General features: G+C 27.0%; 2 protein-coding genes across 4 annotated transcripts in view; both read right to left on the bottom strand.

The window, feature by feature from the left end:
* Positions 1-12,069, bottom strand: part of LOC107451511 (uncharacterized) — a gene marked incomplete in the record, with an annotated part of 21,777 nt that extends 9,708 nt beyond the window's left edge. The window contains 1 exon segment of the mRNA XM_043057305.2: positions 11,912-12,069.
* Positions 12,070-14,546: 2,477 nt separating this feature from the next.
* LOC107451395 (uncharacterized) overlaps positions 14,547-23,788 on the bottom strand; it is an 11,933-nt gene continuing 2,691 nt past the window's right edge. Inside the window, exons 1-6 of one of the 3 annotated variants that reach the window (XM_071180515.1) lie at positions 21,194-21,268; positions 19,567-19,631; positions 17,633-17,740; positions 16,568-16,609; positions 15,041-15,064; positions 14,547-14,767 (exon numbers count right to left, since the gene is read on the bottom strand). In XM_071180515.1, coding sequence (XP_071036616.1) covers positions 14,651-14,767; positions 15,041-15,064; positions 16,568-16,609; positions 17,633-17,740; positions 19,567-19,631; positions 21,194-21,260 — 423 coding nt within the window. In that variant the 5' untranslated portion in view covers positions 21,261-21,268 and the 3' untranslated portion in view covers positions 14,547-14,650. Of the gene's footprint in view, positions 14,768-15,040; positions 15,065-16,567; positions 16,610-17,632; positions 17,741-19,566; positions 19,632-21,193; positions 21,310-23,788 lie in introns of those variants that run through there. The other 2 variants (XM_016067467.3, XM_071180514.1) reach the window with 2 other exon arrangements.

Raw genomic sequence — 23,788 nt, 5'->3', positions numbered from 1 at the left:
TATATATATATATATACATAATTTAGCATATTTGTACAAAAAATAGTCATAATTAAAGCTAAATTATTCCCAAATTTTTTCAAGCAGAAAATAAATTTGCAAGCACTATGGGTTATCAATGCTGTGCAATTTTATTGTGTTGAAACGATTAGAATAATACTTTTGTGGAGAATTGGTTAATTCTTCTACATTTCTATTATACTGCTTAAATAATTAAAAAAAAAAGAATTATTGTTTGTAAAGTAAAAATAACGAAGAAAAACATTTAGCATATTTGAGCAAAAATGTGTGTCATGAAAACCAAATTCTTCTTTTTTTTATTCAAAATAAATTGGCAAACTCTAAGATGTATTAATATTGTAAAATTTTATTGTGTTGAGAAAATCAGAAAAATACTTTTGTTGAAAACTTGTGGACCCTTCCTTGTTTTTCGTATTCCATTTAAGTAATTAAAGGAAAGGAAGTACTTTTTGGTAAAATAATAATAATAACATAAGGAAAAGAAAAAGAGAAAAAAGGAAAAAACTATTTAGCATTTTTGAGCAATTAATATGTATAATGAAAACCAAATTATTTTTAAATTTTTCCACTTAGACAATAGATTTAAATAATTGACAAACATCATAGGACAGGGAAGGCGAACCAATGGCACGCGTGCCATTTATGGCACGAGACACAATATTTTGGGCAAGCCATCGATCACAATTGTTATTACACTATGAATTGTTATTACACAAATATTATTACACTATGAAGCATATGTAACAATTAAAATAAAATTAAAACGAACAAAATAATAAACAATCATTAATAAAAAAATTAACAATTAATGCTAAAAAAACATTTAATAACCATAAAAAACAAGCTAACAATAAATAAATAGCAAAAAATACTGTTCTGCTTAAACTAACATCCTACAACTTAATATAAGTTATTTGTCATCAAATCTGCAATAACAGAATTCACACTGATGTTACTTTAAGTTGTTTTAAGACATGGCAAAATGTATTTTTCCTTCAATGTAAATAAAGAGTTTTGAGTTGATTATTATAATTAATAAGTATTTAGTATTATTATTTTCCAAATAATCACGAAGTCAAAATTATTTGACGGCACGTCTATGACCTCATTAAACAATTTTTTAGAAAAATTGGCACGTTGGTGTATAAAGGTTTGCCACCCCTGTCATAGGATATCATTATAGGAAATTTTTATTTTGATGAAAAAATTAGAAAAATATTTTGGTAGAAAACTGTTTAATTCTTCCATGTTTCTCTTAACTGTTTAAACAGGTTGAAAAAGATTACTTTTTTTGTAAAATAAAAAAGAAGAAAAAATTAAGAGAAGAAGGGAGAAAAAAACATTTAGCATATTTGAGAAATAAATATGTGCAATGAAATCCAAACTGGGTTTAAATATATATGAAATCAAACACACTTTAAAAAAATGCCTCAGCTTAATTTTTAAATTCAGAACTCTTATAAATGATGTGTATAAAATAATTCCCAAAAGACTACGTACGATTATTTCACACTTTGTAAACTGATATAATTAAGACCCTTCATAGGTTTTATCTACTGTTTATCTCCTATGCCTTAGTACTGCACCTTTACTTTTTACATATTCATTTTATTTACAGATAAAAAGGTTATTCAAAATGAGGCGGAAACAAATTTTCTCGATAAAAATTCAACTTCGATAACTTTGAGTGCCGGCATGCTTACGCAACTGAAATGTTTGTATGTATAAGTCAATCAAAAAAAGGAAAACCGAAAAAATAAAAGAAATTGAACATGAGCGTTATTGATTTTACAAATATTGATTATTAAGCTAAATAAGAGTTGCAAAGATAATGATATTTTTTTAAAAATTTTTTGTTACAGAAAAGCAGTTACATTAAATATTTTCTATAATTGTAAAAAATTAAAATGAATACTTCACAGGCAATATGAACAAATTATCCAACTTAATTAATTATTCCAATAATTAAATAATCCAAATTAAACTAAATTATTTCAATATAATTTCAAGAGCATTGTAAACAATAGTCTTCTGTTTATATTATCCGTACTATGATCATAACTAACTAAACATTTAAGCATTTTGGAGAATGGGAAGCGAATCTATCGTTCAAATTTTCATCAATCATAATATGGTGCTAATGTGAACCTTATCACTGTACTTCCAGCTTTAATTAAACTATATTATGGTTAAACATGGTTATATTTCATTAAGGGTGGAGCAAATGTGTGCAGTATTATGGTTAAAAGTTCCGATACTATAATTGAATGTAGAATTTATTTTTTTCAAGTATGTTACAGCCCTTCCTGATTGAAATTGTGATCCAGGATCTTTTCATTCGAAAAAGAGTTCATAAGTTCATTATCTACACAGTGATTTTCAATTGTTGGAGTGTTATTTAATCAAACTTCTCCTTAAGATATATGAAGTAATTTTTAACGTAAGCTCTATACAATTTGTAACAGACAAATAAATAATAATAGGCTTTACAAATAAATAAATTAAGGAATAACATTATCTTCAATTTCATAAAAATGTTAATATATGCAAAATTTATTAATACACGCTTAAATCGTATTAATAAGTTACGATTAGCCACAAATATATTATTAGATAAGTTTAAATTAAGTAAAAGAAATTCAAAATTAGAAGCTTACAAGTTCGTTTGCTAACTTATTAAGTATCCGTTTTTAGTACGAATTAAACGAGGTGAAACCTTTAAATAAATTAAGGACTGACATTATTTTTAAGTCCATAATGTTAATCTATGCAAAGTGTATCAATACTCACTTAAATCGTATTGATAAGTCATGATTAGTCACAAATATATTTATTATTCGATAAGTTACAATTAAGTAAAAGAAATTCAAAATTGGAAGCTTACACTTTCGCTTGTTAACTTATTAAGTATCTGTTTTTAGTAGGAATTAAAAGAGCTGAAAACTTTAAATAAATTAAGGACTAACATTATTTTTAATTTCATAATGTTAGTATATGCAAAATGTATCAATACGCAGTTAAATTGTATTGATAAATTATGATTATCCACAAATATTTTTTTATATCATTAGATTAGTTTAAATTCTAAGTAAAAGAAATTCAAGACTAAAACTTACACGTTTGCCTGTTAACTTATTAAGTAACTGTTTCTTAGTACGCATTAAAAGAGCTGAAACGAGCAAAATAAGTTAATATTCTAGACACTTATAGTGTCTTAGTAAAATAGAAGAAGACCAAGGTTAGCAGAATGTCAAATTTATAAAAGACATAATTGTTAATTGCTATGAAAAAGGAGAAAACTAGTTGCTCAAATTGACAATGGGTTATACTATAAGTATATTTAATAAGGACATAAAAAAACTCACTCAGTTGAGACTGTAATACAAGAAAGATCCTTTTGAAGATAAGATTCTTTTTATTGATCGAAAATAAACGCAACAGTCCTTATTTTTATAATAGATAGATTCAAAATCTATAGTTAATTAATGTTTCATCATTTATTCCTCTGAATAAAGTGTGTAAAATTAATGAATAAACACAAAGGATTGATTTTTAGAAATGATTTTTCTCTTTTCTTTCTCTTTTCCTTTATGAAATGTTATAATAAGCAATACAAATTACATTAGAACGATAAAGTGAATAATATATACAAAACATTTTTCTATTGATCTATCTTTAAGAAGTTAAATGTGTCTAACGCAGCAGAAAACTTGCTCATTCAGTGAAAAAAAGAAGGAAAAGTTGTTATATTCATTACTTGCTTCACAATTAAGATAATGATTTTTCCCATTTCTTTTTTTAATGAAATGTGAAGAAAGAAATATATAATTTAAGTGATTTATTAGAAAATAAATTTCAAAATTTAAATACTTTCTTTTTTTTTAGTTGTAAAAATATTTTTTTACCTGCTTTATTGAGTTGGCATGTATTATATTCTGTTTTACAAGTAGAATTGTTATTTTATTTCGTTATCATTATTAATATTAATATATATTTAAAGTTCCATTGCATTATTTTTCTATTTATTTCTTATAAATACACAAATTCATTTGCAGTTGCAGTTTAGTTGGATTAAACATGTTATAAAAACTATGAGAGGTTAAATTTAGTTACAGATTTTAGAGGAAGTTGTTGAGTTTAACAATACACAATATACTGGGATTTTTATTAAAATTTTTTATCATTAAAAGTGAACATATTCAAGGATTCCAACTTCTACACATTTTGCGAAATATTTTATGAATGGTAAACAGTTAAAAACTAAAGCTTTCAGAAATTTTGCTAATTTTGCAAAACATTTCGGAAGTCTCACTACAAGAGAGCTAGAACAAATTGGTGTTTCATATGATTTTTTTGAATTATATACATGTAGTGGTGGGGAAAATAACTTTAAATCTAATTTATAAAACAAGGAATCATACACTAAGACATAAAATTAGCTAACTCTAGAAGAAAATCTTCCAAAAAGTGCAGAAAGTTATCAGCCCTGCATATTTGTTTGGAGCTATAAATGTAAGCAAGTATATGAATCAAACTAAATATTGGAGAAGTATACAAAGACGGGTTACGTATACTTACGTAATGTGCCTACAAAATTCTGCCTCAAAATAATCTGTCAGCTGTAATAATGCATTTCAACTCGTTATTCGCGAGGAGGAAATATTTATGAAAAGATGGGTACAAGTGAAATAATGGTGAGATAGGTACAAATTTATAAGAGAATTTTGACCGCAGTGGGATTCAGTCTGGTTTTGAGGACAATAGTACGGAACATGCATTGATGGCGGTGACATTTATACAAAGTTTCTAAACTAAATTATAATGGTTCATAGCAAACTAAAGCGAAACAATAAGGGAAGAACTCATGCGTAGCAACTGTTTGCCGTTCTAAATATCTATTTATAGCTGGGAGGACTATTAAAATATTTGCTTTTAACATAAGACTGCGGATGAAGTTTTGAGAGCATTTTGAATTAATTCGCTCCAATTTTAAATGAATTATATTTTTTGGTAACATTATTCCAGGTTAAGAAATTAAACTAACAATGCAAGTTACAAAATAATATAAAAGTCTATAGGTTACAAAATAGTATAGAAAGTCTACTGCCGAAGGATTTTTAATGCAATGAATTAAGATATTGAATAAAGTTTTAAGAGAACTTCATATTAATAGATTGCAGTTTTATAAGGAATTTAGATCTCTTGTTAGCAACATAAAGAGAAATTTATTACATAGTGATATTAAATGTCCTTTATTTTCTTTAATAAGATGTCTTACTATTTTAATCTATAATGCATTTTTCGTTTTTAATCTGAATTTATGAAAAGTATTTTCTTCTTTTTAGTCAACTTAATTATAGTTTCTAAAGTCAATCTTTTTATTAATTTATTCATCTTCAGTTTAATGCCTGTTATTTCATTAATGTTAGAAAGAGATTGATATTTCGATTGGTTCTAAAATGAATGGAAATTTTGCTTGGAGTGGTCAGAAAATTAACGAAACGTTCATAGTCAACTAGAACAGAATGCTAGTTAAAAAGGGAGAGTTCTAGTTAGTCAATAAGTGATCAAAATTTCGATTGATGGTAAATTCCTATTAGTCTCAAATATAGCCATTTTAAATTCCATTTTTTTGGTCTATAAACCATTGAAATTTTTACTGTCATCAAACACAGAATTCTAATAAAAATTTGAGTGCTCTGTCTAGTTGGAAATTGGGCGAAATTTCGATTGCAATAATTTCACGAAGGCGATTTAGTATGGGTATATTAAAAAATTATTGCAATATTACCATAAATGCGTATCTTTAATAAAAAAACACCATTTTATTTTACTGAAAAGATTCTAAATCATTTTACTATAATAATAAATAATAAATATAATATATGGATCTTCCGCAGATAAAGTTTGTTGTATCATGCGTTGTAAAGAGGTTCGTTTGTTTTTTTTAATACAAGTTGCACCTCATTTGTTTCATATTTTGTAGAATAATAAAGGAGAGAACTGAACTAACAAAAAATAATTTTGTCAAAATTTATATCCGAATAATTTCTTTTCTACGTAAGGCTAATTCGTTTCGAAAGATGCTATGCGTTCCATAAAAATTCCTCAGAGCCAAAAACGGAACTTCTAATGAGATTTTGCACCAGCTTACAGAGTTGAAGAATAAAATCCATAAAATTTTACGGAACAGAAAATCTGATAAACAATAATTTTTACCGTAAAGTCATTGAATCACTGAAATTAAATAAGAATTATTGTAAAAATAACGGTATAACATTTTATAACAGAAATGAGTCTTACGGATGATGCACCCTAGTTTCTATTATATTATACCGTAATTTGATTCGGGATCATGAAGGCCTTAGGTGATCATTTAAAAAATTTCTAGATCTGTTTTAAGTGTTAATGTTTATGAAAGTTTGGTTATGATATTTAAGTTAGCTAAAACATTTGTCCAAAAGCATGCGTTCAAGTATTTTTTGTCACTCTTTATAGTATACATGAACTATATGTCTATGAATAGTGTTCTAAAAGAGATTACAATTATTTATCAAAAAATTAATTATCAAAAATTAATCATCAAAAATTAATTACATATATTTCAATTTAATTAAATTCTTTAAAGTGCGAATGACTTTGAAATTTTTTTCTGAATAAATATCTTTACTCTTAAAAAAATATATATACATTTTTTAAATTCTTTTATGTGAAGCTCAGTTGTCTCAAGCAGTTCTAAATTTGACCAATTCTAACATAAAAATTAAAAAATAAACTAAAGCGTCTAAATAAGGGTTGGTATTATTTGGCAGAAAAAAATAAAAATAAAGCAGTCCTAAAAATAACATCATATTTAATGAGTAAACGAGACCTTCCAATTTTTAATATGTATTTAATATTTTTTAAACATTTATTAAGATAATTATTACACTGTCTAAACTTGAAAAGTTTTCATAGTGGGGATATTTTACTGTTAATAACTATGAAACTTTTCTAAGAAGTCTTTTTCTAGAAGTATTCGACATCAGGTTATTTAACATTAATGATTATGAGACTTATAATGACTACGAAACTTATAATGACAATGAGACTTATGATGATTATGAGACTATTATATAATGAAAAATGTAACTACTTTCATGGGACTGAGAATTTTTTTAAAATGAAATTTAACAGGAAGAGAATAAGGAAAACTTCATCAATAGAATAAAAAGAACCATGAATATTATGCTTTTGTTTTGAATTGAGAAGTTTTTTTTTATTTATTCAACGGAAATTGATGTTTTATGTAACTTATGAAAAATTTGCAAAAATATCTTTTTATAAATCAACGAAAATGACATAAAAAGAATAAATTTACCTTCTTTACTTCCTGAAAAAGAATTTTGGTTAAAATCACTTTTCACCTGTCGAAAAAATAATGTTTTCAAAAGTCGCTTGCTTTTAAATAGAATGATTGATATTCAGAATGACGTCAGAAACTCAAATCAATTACAATAGTTTTCAGAGAAAAAGCAGTTTTAGTTATGAAGGTGACGAGTAAATATTTGCCGTAGATTGGATGAAGGATATGGACTATTTTAAATCAACGTTAAAAATGCCATTCAAAAACTAAATAGAATTTTTAAAGAATAAGATTTTAATTTTAATAAAATTATAAATTATTTAATTGAGTGATGTTAAGAGAAATAGTTGAACTTTAAATATTATGAGAATAAAATTTATTAGATATTACGATATAACTTTTTGTATGAAACTTTGTCCCGTTATTTTTAAACATAGATTTAGAAAAATCAGAAAAATTAAAAAAATGCAATGTGATTCTGTTTTGTAAATACTATCTGTTGAAATAACCAGCAAACCTTGCAAAAAGATTTGTACTGAATAGGATGCCTGCAATTGACGTAGTGTGTGTATCAATGCTATTACGTATGCACACGGAGATTAGTTTGTGATATTATAAAATTCTTTACTTGAGATGCTTATAATGTTTTGTTTAAAATTTGTACATTTGAAAGTGTATAAGAAAATCAAAGTAGAAAATTTATGCAGCGGAATCAGTTCACAACTAATCAAAAAAAGAAATATTACATTTTTTCTCAAAATTGAAATTGGTTATCTCCACCCCTTTTATTTTAACATCTAAATCTGAAACTTAAGATCTTTATGTGTTATAAAAGAACATGTAATAAAGTAATCAGATTTTTGTTTTCATTCAACTTTATTCAAAATGTGTTATTTTTCTATCATGTAAGAAAATTTTATAGTTTTGATTGAAAGCCCAAGAAATAAATGTCCTTTTTATGAAACTTTTCACTAATTCTTACCTACAAAAAAAAAGAAGCTTAATAAGTGACTGGTATATTTTTATTAGTTAAATCACTACTCAGTTACTGAGTAAGAGAAGACAGTGATTTATAAGAGTTATATGAAAATCAGTTATGCAAAAAAATAATTAATCCTTTATTTCCAGACATAAGAAGGTGCCAAGTCTTAAAATTGCTAAAAATTTTTTAATAATAAGTAAGTTTTTTTCTTAATAAATAAAGTTAAAATTTCATATGTCTTGCACATTATTATGATTATTGTAATTTTATTGAATAAATATCTTTTATTATTTTCTCATGTAAATTCTTTTCACTGCCAACAATGAACAACATTGGGGGTAGAATCTGCACGTTTTTAAGCGTAACAAAGTTGTTAGTGCAGAAAGAAAGGAGAAAAAGAAATTAGTTTGTACGTTTTTTTAATAAATTAAGAATTTCAGGGTATTGTAAAATATTTTTATTAATTCTTTACAACTTAAGTGCTCAATCTGAACAAAGCAAATATTTTAGAAATAGTAATTCTTTATACTCTGAAAAAAAAAGAAGAAAAATTCAGAAGATTTAAATGATATACAAAACTTCAAAAAAAGGAGAGATTAGAAAACAAAACAAATGCAATTTTTTTCTACATAATTTGGGTTAAAGTGGTATTACGTCGCACTAGAGCTGCACAATGGGCTGTAGGCGACGGTCTGGGAAACATCCCTGAGGATAATCCGAACACATGCCATCACAACAATGGCTCCCTGCTTTGGAAGCCCGACGACTTGCGCGAAATCGAGCAATTTACGGTAGAACAGTTTAACGAGGACCGATACCATGCACTTTCGGTTCATACGCAGGCTGATTAAAGTGGCCACCCACCTTACTGATTACAGCCAACGATGCTTGACTACGGTGTTCTACTAGGATTGTATTAAAGAGATTAATGTTTATTTAAAAATTGCTATTTATGTAACAATAACTCCAGCACTCGATTATGATACCGAGTATTGAGTAAATAAATTATTTTACTATGACGGTTTGTAATTCACTTCCACCACCGACTAGTAATTTCTAAATATTTAAAAAAGGATATGCTCATTCATTTTAATTCAGAAAAATAAGAGATTTTAAGTGCTAATAGAAGAAGAAGTGATTGAAGTTATTTGATCTAGGTGTTGGAAATATAGAAAATAATTATCTAAATTAATCTAAAAACTACACTACTTGTTTTTGCCTTAGAAACTCTAAGGATGTAAGTCAATGAAAGAAATTAAATCAAAAGGTCTTAAGGAGAAGTAGAAAACGATTGTGAAATTAATATCACCAAAAAAATTTAAAGACGCCAATATTTTTTTAAAAAAACTCTATTTAAGCTTTGCCAAAATATTTTAGAAAATAATAATAGAGTTTAAATTTTATTTTTATTTTTCGTAACCATGAATTTAATTTAGAAAGTAGATAAAGTATTTTCTTTAAAGAAACAAACAGTTAAGTTGACAGGTAGACATTTTATCAGGATGTTTGTAGATAAAATAGCTGTGTAATTTAGTAATTTGTATTCATATTGATATAATGCAAATAAGATAGATAATTATGTATATTTGCTTTTAGTTGGAAGGTTATTAATTTTTATTTAATGTTATAATTTTTTTTTGGCTAGGATATGTTTTAATAAGACTGTTTGGATATTAATTTAAATTAAGATATTAAAACTTTCATTTCAAAAAAAGGTATTTTTGTGTAAATAAGCTTTTTTTTTTTAAAAAAAAAAACCTTTTTCTGGGGCTAAATGTTTTTTGGCTAAGGTAAGTCTCCTCATTAGGTTAAAACAAGTTTATCAACGCAACCATGCCAGTACCATCGAGCCCGATTGGAAGAAAGGATGGATGAATAGATAGCATGTACAGCGAATTATAAGTTATATAGGAAAACTAGCAAAAACAATGGCATGACCTTTCGACGCTGGCATGTAAGGATCCGCTACAGTTAGTGTTAGTTGACAAAATGGTTAAACAGTAATGGATTTAAGCTAGATGAATTTTCAGGGGAATTTCTAGGTGAATCTGATGAATTTTTAGAAAGCCAGGTATCGAGAGTTGAAAAGGAAAAAAGTTTCAGGATACTCTGGACAGATGAGGTTGCTTAATGAATTTTCGGCTAAGAGTTTCTATCGGAATTGGAATATAACTTGTTGTTGTGGTTCATTTATGAAATTAAATATATGTTTTTTAAATTTCATCATGATTTATCATAAATTATTAATTTGAAATGAAGTATAAAATAAAATACTCAGTAGACAATAATATTCATTTTTAGGTCTACAATCCAATTCAGTTAACTATATAACTAAATATTACAATTAATCATTTTTACAAAATTTTTAAAATAGCTAGTTTTGATTAAATTATTTTTGCCGCATTAAAATGCAGCTTAACATGTTTATTTGACTCCCTATTTCTCTAATTTTAAATTCTTTAAAGTTCTTTTTACATTTGCATCATTTTTAAATATTTAAGTTAAATAATTAATTTTATTCATCACTATATAATAGTTTTTTACACGCGTCTAATTTTTTCTTCTCACACAGCTTGATAGTTTTATCATAAAAAGAAGTTATCTGACTTTGCTCTGAATCTTGGAATGACAAGTTTAAAATATTATACCTCATCAAGGTGTAATATTGCAAGCTTTTGATTCAAAATTTCAGAACAATGACTTTAAACTTGAAAGAACTCAAAATGTATTTTCCTCATTATTATTGTTATTTTTTTCTGTTTTTGAAATCGATGTTAACAAATTTAATAACACTTGTAGCTGTTGGAGTTTAAAAATGGAGATAATTAGTGTATATTATTTTGACTGGAAAACGATATTGAAATAGCAAAAGCTGCGGGTTTCAAGTTTGCACCTATTTAACTTCTGGTGCAAATAGGACACGGTTGTCCCTTTTTTGTATTTTATCTGACGCTCTAATTACGAGCAAAAATATATTTTGATATTTTTTAATTAAAAAACACAGTAATCTAATTAAAAAAAATCTGAAATTTTATTGGAAGTATGTTTGCATTAAAATCAAAAATTGAAAAAAAGCAGTGTGAGATTTTTGTTAAAAATCATATTAAAAATGTAACAATAATTAATTTCGTATATGAAAGAAATTTAAAGGATGAATAACTGTTCCTTTTACATCTAATTAACTGCCAATAAATGTAGATTCGAAAAATTACAGTCTGGGGAGACATATTTGGAAGATTTCACCTTTAACGCATTAAAACACACTAGTATTTCATGCTGTATTTCATATAATCAAGTGCTAAATATAATATGTTTTCACTCATTTTGACCTAAATTAATACAAGCTCATGAAGAAAGTATGAAAAATATATGTAATAAAAATTCTGTGTCAAATTCAAATGGGTGTTTGAATGTTTACAAATTGGATAAGCTTTATGTTTATGAAAACACAAAATTTTATTCAATTTTTATTCACGTTTGTGAATTACTATATTTAAAAAAATTATCAATACTTAAAAAATTAAGCGTTGTAGAAAAAAAGAGATTAAATATTTATAACTTACCACAAGTAACTCTAAAGAAATTCACTCGATTAATTTGGTTGATGTAAATTCACTCAAATGATACAGTTGTTTGTAAACTGTCACAGAAAGATCCGTATTTATAAGCAATGAATGATGATGATAAGAAGTTAAATAATTCTTTTTTTGAGCCAGCCTTGACTGCTGCGGAAGTGGCCCCTTGAGCGAATTAATCGAGATAACGTCACGAAACTATGACGTCAATTCTAGTCTTGTTTTGTTCTGAAATTATTATTGAGGACTATTATTGCATTAAGATTGCAGTGTAAGCTTGAAATTATGTTTTTAATATTGATTGTTATTTTTACCAACTTGAAAAAATGTTAATTTGTGAAATTACAGTTTTTAATACTTACTTTAAATGTTAGTAAATTTTTTTTAATTGTATAATACATTTTGAAATTTTGAAAACATCTTTGCTTTATAATGGGTGTATCGGACACTAAGCCTGCGATAAAAATAGAGTAGAATGACCATAAAGCTGTAAAAAATTACAAAATAAGAAAGGGTTAATGTTCCTTCACACGCAAATTTAGAAATTGCATATTAAAAACGTTAACAAGGATAAAAATGGAGTAGAATGACCATAAAGCTGTAAAAAATTACAAAATAAGAAAGGGTTAATGTTCCTTCACACGCAAATTTAGAAATTGCATATTGAAAATCCTTAAAAGCTTAGACATTGATATTCGCTTGTGTGACTTGAATTTTTTATTTTAATATTTTTTTTAATAAACATATAAACTGTCTATGACTTGGGCAAGGATGCTTAAAACAGCTAAAAATGTCTTGGAATTTATTTTAGTCGATTCTATAAGTTTTTGTAGCTAATATTAATTTACTAATAATTAACTTTTTAATTATGTATATAAAAGATATGAAAGCCACGTCGATTGATATACGGGTAAGAGAGGCATTTTTGTCTGCAATTTTATTAAAAGATTTTCATTTACAGAACTATGGTCAAACAGAGATATGCAGAATATCATATTTTTCTTAACATTTATGTAAAACCAATCTAAAAAACCATATTGAAATTGTATATTTAACGAAGATTCATACTTACCTTTTATAATTTTATTTATTGTAAAAATTTATAAGCTTAAAAAGATATAACACAAGCTCAAATTTTCTGAAAGTTTATCTTGATTCAAATTTTACAGCTATTTTTATAGAATTAACCACACAATTAAGTTTATTTTTGCATTCATTAGATAATTAGATGCAAAAATATTAATCGAAAAATGAGTTTTATTGTACTTCAGTTCTTTTTTTTTTTTTTTTAACTTTGAAAACTGATTATTGTTACACTGTGCATCAGGCTTTTGTTGCTTCTATGAGCAGTCACCTAATTTTGAGAACATTTGATTCATTTTAATCGCACTTATCTTATATATGATACAGTTGAATTGTATTTCTGCAAGACAATAATAAATAATTTTTAAAATCCTCTAAATGAGCAAAATTTAGAGTTCATATTTAGTTGGTCATGAAATATTACTCATTATAAGAGACAATGTTAAAAGTAAGAAGTTTCATACAAATATAGCAAAAGTAATTTACAATTGAAAAAAAATGCATGGTCAAAATTACTAGAATATGGGAACACCAAAAAGTATTTAATTTTTACCTTAGTGCTTTAATAATGACTTTTGAAGAAAAATAACAATAAAATATGTTTTTATAATTATGCTGTTTGATAATAAATAATATAAAATTTGGTAATTTTACCGAATCTGCGGAAATTTTAAAAGTACTATTCTAATTTGAAATGTTCACATGAAATGTTCAACAATATTATATATCATATATATTACTACAATATATATATACATATATACGTTATATTACTAAGTTTCGGGTAGTAAGCCGTTGATATGTCAGAGAACAGATAGCATAAGATAGAGAAAGAAATAACAAGGATACGGTGGGATTCGAACCCACTTCCTCCATGCTATGATAGAGATATATCTTTGTAATTCCCCTTCCTAACTTGAACTAACTGCTTTTCAACTTGACAAGGCCTTACAACAAATCGTACTTTGTAGTGATCAGTCAAACAAACTAACCTTTATATGCGTGTGTAACAATTAATAAATAAGTATTTGGAATTATTACAGGGGTCTCCTTGATATAACAGTCTTCCCTCCATCAAACGTTAAGTAAAATAGAGTTAGTGGTTTTCAAATCAATTACAACCATTACAATCAACCACATTTAATTTTGCGAATTTGACTTCATATTCATAATTTGTGACCCATTAATACAATAATAATTGCATATTATACAGTTTATCAAAACGCTTAGAGTTTTGGACAGCTTTTTTTACGATACAGAACACTATGCATTGAGGGTTAAAATGCAAAAATTTTAAAAATATTTTGATTTGAGTTAGTTAAGTGAAATATTATATATATTATAATTGCACTTATTAAAAGGTTCTATTTGACTACAAAAATTTTCACTGTCGTCGTTTTGCCTGAGACCTAAAGGTCAACATCAATAATTATATTTCAGGCATTGGATTATACAATATATTAAAATTATTTGAAGATTGTGACCCGCTGCTATTTCATGAGTTTTTGTTTAAAGTTTAAAACCACCCTGGAAAAATGACAAATTCTTGCATTTGTTTTAAATATCTTTATTGTAATTTCAGCATCTTTTACGTTTTCTTTTAACAAATGCTTTACGCATTTCGTTGAGTAGTAGCACAGCACTTTAAAATCCATAAAAGCCACCTCCAAAGCCGTCATATCCAAATGCCATATCATCTAAAAAGTTCATACCCAACATTTCGTAATGGCCATTTTCATAAAATGCTTGAGTAAGACAGCTCTGAAAAGAAATGATGTATGCAATATTGCAAAATGTAATCATACGTATTTTACATCAAGGTATGACAAAATACATAAACAAAGACTAATGAAATGTAAAATAATAGTAGTGAAGTAGTAGTAGTAGTAGAAGAAGTAGTGACGTAGTAGTTATATTGCATTAAAATGTAATCATACAACATATTTTACATCAAGGTATGACAAAATAATCAAACAAAGACTAAATGAATGTAAAATAAAACGAATTTTTCAAAGAAAGGCTTGTTTCTCTTACCCCATATGCAGCTGTATCTTTCATCTAAAAATATTAAAGAAGTATTACTAAAATTAAGAACTTTCAATAAATTTTTTTTTATTTATTTGCAGGTCAGCAAGCCAGATGTTATATTTATTTGATTGATAAACAAGCCAGAGTCCCGCTAAGTTCTCTGCAGAAGTCGGTTTGTACTGAGTGAAAAAGAAACTGCATTGTAATAAACACTCTGAGCTTGTTTGTATTCGAAAATTTTTAAATGGATTTGATAATTTTTAAAAAAACTAAATGCGTTTAAGTAGTTTAGTTAACAAAAGCAATTGGCTTACTGTTTCCGAATAGAAAATTTTAGGAAGAATGCGTTCTTCCTAACACGGTTAATCATAATAATCCACAAGGATGCCGGAAAATCATTGATTCTTTGATTTTCTGTTTAGGTGAACCACTTATTCACTGATTTATTGATTCGCTTAACCACGGATGGATTGTTTTGCTCATTTATTGATTCATTGACTTGTTGATTTGCTTGGGCGCAATTAAGCCTATTCATTGATTAGCTCATTCATTGATTTTATAATTAATTAATTGATTTTTTATTTACTGATTTTCATATTTCTTGATTAGGAGTTACATGGATTCACTTTTCATCGTTGCTCTGATTTTCATTGATATTTTTCATCCGTTGATTAGCCTTCAGACTTTTATGAGAAATTCAGTTACTGTTACGTATGTAGTAAAAGCAGGTTATAACTGAAAGATTTAGAAAATAGCCTGAATAAAGATTTTTCATCTTGTATTTCCGAATCTCTGTTATAAGAGCTCGAATTTACAGATACTCCAAGACAACTTGGGTCAATGCTAGACACTTCGCACGAGCAACTAGAAAATATTAGATAAATACGTGTAAAAACTGATTTTGGATATTCAAGGTAACTAATATTGTAATTGTATACTTACCATATCTATACTCCGAAACTAGCATAGCGCATAGTTTTTATTGTAAAAGAAGAATAAATAACTATTTCGGCTTAACTCTTTTTGTATATAGTAAAAAATTATTAAAAATTTTTTTCATTATGTCTTCTATTTTTACAGATTTAGCCATTTTAAGTCAAACAAAGAGAATTATCCTAGGAGCTCTCAGACAGGTCCTTATAAAAATAGCTCTGCAGGTTCCAATGAGTATCATTCAATGAAATAAAAGATTTTTGTTAGCATATACTTTTTGGATACAATAAAAAATATTTCGACGATTTTTCCCTATAATGCTTATACTTTTTTTTTTTTTGGATCAGGAAGCTTAGACTAACCTCGCTCTTCAACTTTTTTTTTTATGAAAAAAAATCAACAGGTTATAAATTCCACATTTACAACGTGAAGCCGTTATTAGGAACTTTTTCTTTTTATTCCATTCGTTTATGAGACAGATTTGCATTGTGTGAGCAGAAAATATTTATTGTGGCTTTTTAAAGCATTTTTGATCGACATTATGCTAATGATCATGTGCTTAAGTTCAAAACTTTATAAAATCTTATAAGGAATACTCACCTCATGTTGATCTTGTTTATATATTTCAAAACAATCATCAACCTGCAAAAAAGAAAAAAAAACTTTTTAAATCATTTTTTCTAGACCTGTTCAAAATATAATGTTTCCGAGAGGGAATAAATGTTAATTATTCCCTCTTTCTATGATTTTATATCTTTTAAACCATTTGGCGATAATATTCTAAAATAAATTCTGTTTGTAGCGGTCAGGAAGTGAATAAATCTTTCATGGACATTAAATTAAATTTTCAGTTTGCATGCTCTAGCCAAAAAAGAGTATAACATTCGATTTTAATATTCCACTCTTGCAAACAGAAACGTGAGTGAAGAAAAGAAATAATGCATGTGCATAAATGAATAATGCAACACGATAAAAAAATAAATGAGTTTTAAAAATTTCAAAGCACTTTCACAAATTGTATTAATTAGGTATTTTTAAGCAGAGGAAAAATTTTCCCCATAATTAAAAAAATTTTGAAATTTATGTCCAAATAAATATTAAACTTTTATAATTATTTTTGGGACCGAAGTTAGCACAGATTTTGATTTCCTATTTTTTGTAGCAAAATTATACTGCAGAAACTGTTCCTCCGCAAGTAATGAAACTGCCACTTGAAACTCTATGTTTAGTTTGTCAGAAATCGTTAAAGAATATTTAAGCAAGGTCAGCTTGCACCATTATTAGCAAAAGTTGGTATGGCTCTTGGTGTGCATTGCCATAGTGTAAGAATTGATGGCATTAAGACTACTCAGCTTCAGATCGCAGATGGTCTGTAAAGTAAAGGTGGTAGAGGTGCACTGTTGATGGCATAGCCTCCAGAATTTACTATTGCCAGAATCACTATGACGTCCTTGGCCAACAACTGTCTGATTCGGAAATGTTTTACTTTTTTTATTGTGTAGTTTTCACTTAATATAATATGAAGAGTATCTAGTAATGATAAAGCTTCTCTACTATAATATGCAAAAATATTCTTTGTCTTATGTATATGTTGAGTATGAAAATTATATGCATGAAAATTGTTGAGTATAAAATTATTAGATGCTTGAACATTAAGTATCTTACTTTATCGTAAAGTGTGAGATCCTTACATGCAGTTTTCATAAATGCTGCTGTATCGCCATTGGTTTCAGGATCTATTTTTGAATAGCACTTTTTGGATATTTCCAAATTCTGCATAAAAAGAGAAAGAGCTTAACCATAAAATGAATAATTTTCAGAGAAAGTAATTTAATATTTTACGTAAAATTTTTTTAACGAAGTATCAAAAGTAAATTTGTTTAAGCTTAGAAACGGGTGTAAAAATGTAAAAAAGAACAGCATTTGGTTATCAAATTAAAGCTTTTAAATTCATACTCATTAAAATGCAAGAGCGTTTTTGCATTAAAATTAAAATTCATGCAAATTCATGCAAATCAGAATTATTGAATACAATAATTGTTGCTTCATTTAAATTATTAGTTCTTACCAAAACATTTATGTTTTAATTACTTGATTAATTAATTATTCAAGAATATAATTTGTTTGTCTTATATGACACAAAAAGTAATTTTTAATATTTTTCATAAATATATCATTTATACATAACAAACATACATTATCTTTGAAATCTTGAGGTGTAAAATTCTATCATTTATTGGGTAAAGTTGCTAAATGCTGATCAAAATTGCTAAATGCTGATTTGACAGATTTTAACTTCCGGTATTTTATTTGGTCTTTCAAACGGTATTCTCCTACAATGGTAATCTTTATTAATGGAATGAAGAAATTTTATTAATAGATAACGAAGTAAAAAACATCCATATATTGTTTACAATTAAGAAATAAATTATAAAAAAACTTAAATTTATCATTTTAGTGAGGAAGAAATAAAATCACTATCAAAATCTGTTAAATCATAAGTTTGAGGATGACGGAAGGAAAACGATTAAAACGGGTTTGATTGCCTGATAAAACTTGGTGATGTTTGTAATAATCATCTTTTAATTCCTGTTTGTTCCTGTCTGTGCTTTTTTTCTGAAATTTTCAGAGTTGCTTTCTTTCCAAATGATTCAGTAGACTTTAATAATGTTATGTTTTCCCTCTGTTAAGGTATCTGACTAAAGCAAAAACTTGATTTGGGGCAAAATTTTTGAAATTGAATGCATCATAAATTTGGAATCTCTATACTATTAGCTTTCTAAAAACACTTTACTTTTATTTGTTCTGCAATTATTTACAAAATGAAAGCGGTTTCAGTGCGAGGTTATTACAATATATAGACTAATGATTTTAAGTCTATAACTTGCATTTATCTCAAAATCAGATTTTTTCACATTTTACGCCACCATAAACATGATATCTATTGGTGTTTTTACGATTTTTTAAATTTTTTGTCTAAATTTTTTATGAGTGTGATTATAGCACTCGTTTTAAACTACGGACAAAGAGAAAAATTTCGAATTTAATTTTTTATACATGCTTGTTCGCAAAGACAAATGCTAAAATTTTTCAAACATTTTCTGCTTTAACTACATTGATCCCCTACTCAGTAGTATATGCACTTGTTTTTAAGTTCAAAACATAGTTGATAGCCTTCTAAATAAAATCCTCAAAGATTTTTTGTTTTAAGGTATAGAAATTTTTTTACAGTGTTCAGCGTATAGGCAAAAAATGTCTTATTTTTAACTCAAAATGGCCATTTAAAAATAATAATAATATTTTTTGATAGTTTTATAAGTTTTTACATGAAATAAAACAATTAAACTAGTTTATAAAATTTTATATTAATATTTTTTAAATAAAGTTGTAAAAACTAGTCCGATACTTCAAATATTAGTTTAAGCTCTGTAATGAATAAATTTATTTTTTATTTTCTTTTTTTTTGGGCAAGAATTGGGATTCTAATATACATATAGAAGGTAGTGATTAAAATTTATTATGTGTAGCTAAATTCTTGTGCTTTTGTTTTACCTATAATAATTTGTCTAACTTTTTGTTTAATCGTAAAAGATATATACTTTTTCAGTTTTGTGTTCATTTCTGCATACTGCTACATCTTCAATCAGCTTGTTGTCATTAGTATCTGCAAAAAAATGTTTTTTGCGTACATTATGCTAGAAGTCAAACAGGGAGTAGCATAAATATTTAGAAGTTTTTAAGGTTTAAAAGGCAAATTGTAAATTCTAACTGCTTAATAACCAAGTACAGCTTTGTGAAAAAAAGATGACACTAAAGACAGACAGGGAAACAAACAAACCAACGAGAATGAAAGAGAGTTATTGTTGTTGTTAATTTACGTCGCACTAGAGCTGCACAATGGGCTATTGGCGACGGTCTGGAAAACATCCCGGAGGATGATCCGAAGACATGCCATCACAATTTTGATCCTCTGCAGAGGGGATGACACCCCCGCTTCGGTAGCCCGACGACCTGCACGGGAAGTCGAGCACTTTCCGGTAGCACAGTTTCACGAGGACCAATACCGCACACCCTCGGTCCCTACGCAGACTGATCCAAGTGGTCACCCACCTGCACACTGACCGTAGTCAGTGATGCTTGACTTCGGTGATCTGCTGAGAACCGTGTCCTAACGATCAGTCCACTGCGGGACTAGAAAGAGAGTTAAGTCAAATATATATAAAATGAGATATGGCATTTTCTTTCGTCGACACATCATTGGAGTTTAAAATTCCGTATTTAAAACGTGTTGACGATATTTCAAATTATGAAATCAGATATAAAATCGTATTTTCTCCGAATCTTTTTTTTAACGGATTATGATTTTTGACTCCCAAAATTTATACAATAGTTTGATCAGGTTGGCGGCTGAAACTTTGAAACAATTAATGCTACTTTGTGCGTTTTTCCAGAAAGTTTTAAGCGAATTGAAAAACTTTTGCACACAATTTAAAAATCGCTTATCCAAAGACGAAAAACAACTATAATAAATAAGAATAAATAATACTTATAATAAATAACAATAAATAATACCTATAATAAATAATAATTCGTTTATCCACACAAAATTTGTTTAAAATATTTATTTATTATTTTTCATAGGTAATAATATTCGAAAATCACTTGAATTGCAAGATGTACAAATATTTAGATCTTCTTAAAGAGTGCAATTTTCTACGGCAAAATACAAAGTTTGAATAAAATCGGTTGAATAGTTCCTGAGAAATTGGAGTTTAAATATACGACTTTTAAGAACTATTCTTTTTTCGTGGAATCCTCTTTGAATAAACTAGCTTGAGACAAAACTTTTCAATTCGTTTAAAACGTTTTCGTGATATGGCGAAATACGAAAAAGGGAAATAACATAAAGGGTCAAACTATTGACCAAGCTATTGAGACCATATTTTCCAGATTGTGGCTTCCCCCTATAATTTAAGGATCAGGAATCCATATCAATCGAAAAAAAATTACGTTTTTCAGAAAAGTAAGTTCTTGGGTCTAATTTCATAACTTAAAATAACGTCTGCTTTAACTAATTAGCATATTTGAAGTCATCCCCTCAAACTATTAAGATAGATTCCTAGTCCATGAAAATCTCATCATTAGTTCAAAAGTTATTCTGCGTCTTTCGTTTTTATTTTGCTCACAGTGCATAGATTTCTTTAAAGTATTAATAATATATTTTACCACAGATCATCTTGTTCGTAATCTGCCCGTACTGCAAAACTGCGTGAGATGTTGCCGCCAACATCATGAATATTGTTAGGAATATAAACCCAATCCAGGCCATCATTAGAGAATATCTAAAATAAATATTTCAAAATAGTTAAAATCATATCTTAAATAATAATATTTAAAAGTATTCAAAAGGTTTCAATTATTTCATTTTATCAATTGAAGGAATTTCAATGATGAATAACCATTTATCTTACAACTAAATAACTGAAAATTAAAAAAAAAATTGTTTGTAAGTGAGCCATGTTTGAACGATTTATCTTTATTGCAGAAAAAGGCACCAGTTTTTCATGCTGTATTTCATAAACATAAATTATTAAAATGCTAAGTGTAAAATTTTTTGCTTATTTTGACCAAATATATACAAAATAATGTAAAAGTATGAATAGTATATTTGATAAAAAAATTTGCGTCAAAGGGTTGAAGAAAAAGCATAAATTAAAATGTCTGAGGTCTATGTTAGCATATACGTGGATCTCATTAGCAACCATAATCTCTCGAGTCAGGAAAAAGAATATTTTTGCTGCAAAAATTTCCTTTAAATTCAACCGTTTTTCTGTTATAATCTTTTCAAAAGCCTCAGTCCAATTAAGAACACCCTATATATCTTGAGGTTCAATCTCAAGCACGAGGAAAAAAATACAAACATTAAAACATTCTTTGAGAAACAAACTTTATTTTCTTTTTTAAAAAAAAAACTATCTTTAAAACATTCTTTAAGAATTGTTTTAGTATAGCTTTTCGTATACAAGTCTCAAGTTTTTGTCTTAAAATTAGTATTCGGATTAAATTTCAAACTGAGGATAACCCGCTGTTAATTGTAATATGGAAAACACGCGGAAAAGTGTTTCATAAAAACCCTTCACATACATTTTACTGCACTTTAGTCAAGAATCTTATTCAAAATATGTTTAGCGATAAGCCGAAGAGTGGACAATAATTAACTATAGATCTAATTGCAGAATCTTAAATTAGAATTTATAATTTAAGTTACGAAATCAGACACAAAAACGCACTTTCTCTGAATAAACATGCCTTTTTTAGATGGATTCGGATTTTTAACCGCCAAATATGAAGGGTAGCAGCAATTTAGGAAATATGGTTCCATCAGTTTGTTCAGGAGGGCGGTCTAAAGTTTGTCAATACCTCAATGTTAATTTTACTTTTTACGTATTTGACCATATCTTGAGAACTTTTTAACAGAATTTTAAAAAAAATTGCACTCAACTATACAATTCGTTTATTCATAGATAATTTCTTAGCAAAACATAACTTTTAGTATATTTTTACTTTATTTAAAAATCATATTTTTATTTAGTTCAAAATTTTTTGACTATTATGAAAAAAATAATAATTATTGAAAATAATTCTTTGCACGGAATTTTCTTTGGATTAATGAATTTTATAATTGTGTGCAAAATTTTTTTTAGATTTATAGATTTTTGTACCTGATTTCGTAACTTAACTTAAATTATCGTCTGCACTTATTAATTAGCACATTTAAGATGAAGCTTTTGAACTATTCAGTATGAGTCTTAGTAAATGAAAATGTGATCATTATATTTAAGTAATTTAGGACCCCACTGTTTTATTTTACGCCCTGTACTTCAGTCTTGCATCTTATTTAAAATTAGTCCTTAGATAAAATGAAAAATGGATAATCTAACGGGTTATAATCGAACGTTAACTGTAATATAGAGAAAGCATGAAAACTATATTATTGAACTACTATATAATTAAAAAGTTCCTATTATTCTAAAAACCTTTCAAATTTTTTCCCAAATACCTTTAAATTAGCTGTAATATTGAATCTTATATACACTATTGAAACTTTTGTGTAGTAGCTAACAGATTTTAGTGTTAAGCAACCCAAAAAATAGTGTGAAGGAACATTTAATTTAAAGTTAATATCAAATCGAGCATTCATATACTCTTTAAAGAGAGTAATTATAAATCAAATTACCAATGATGAATAATCTTACACCTGCTTATGCTCGTTTTAACCATAAGTGAACTTTTTTCTCTTTTAGAAATAACAATTTTGGCGTAATTTGGATATCGTTAGTAGATTGCTTACAATCTTGTACGAAAGGCAGTGCCGTAGCGAGCTTAACTCGCGCCCGGGGCACAATACCTTTTTAGCGCCCCCCCTATTCGAAAACCATCTAATATTATGAGTAAAATATACTCGCAAAGTAATAAATAAATAAAGTAAAATAAATAAAGTCATAGGCTCAAGCTAGGCATTAAATTTGAGACAAAAAATGTAGTTGAGAAAACAAGACTAGATTTTGAAATGTATATGATCATCTAGAATTAGTTCAAAAGATACCTATTATTTATTTTACATATTTATAAAGAAATATTTTAAAAACACGCACTTTTAAAACAATAAAAAAGTAAATATTTATTATCTCTAAGGAGATGCATATATTTAATAATATGATTATAATACATTAATAAAACTAATTACTATGTATAAATTTTCCGCTTTTGATGAAGCAAATTTATCAATAATATCATCAAAGTTGATCATTTCAAATTTTT

This window comes from Parasteatoda tepidariorum, chromosome 4 (genome assembly GCF_043381705.1).
Source record: "Parasteatoda tepidariorum isolate YZ-2023 chromosome 4, CAS_Ptep_4.0, whole genome shotgun sequence".
Classification (NCBI taxonomy): domain Eukaryota; kingdom Metazoa; phylum Arthropoda; class Arachnida; order Araneae; family Theridiidae; genus Parasteatoda; species Parasteatoda tepidariorum.
The sequence above is the reverse complement of the archived record's forward strand: the minus strand, read 5'-3'. Positions and strand labels throughout refer to the sequence as shown.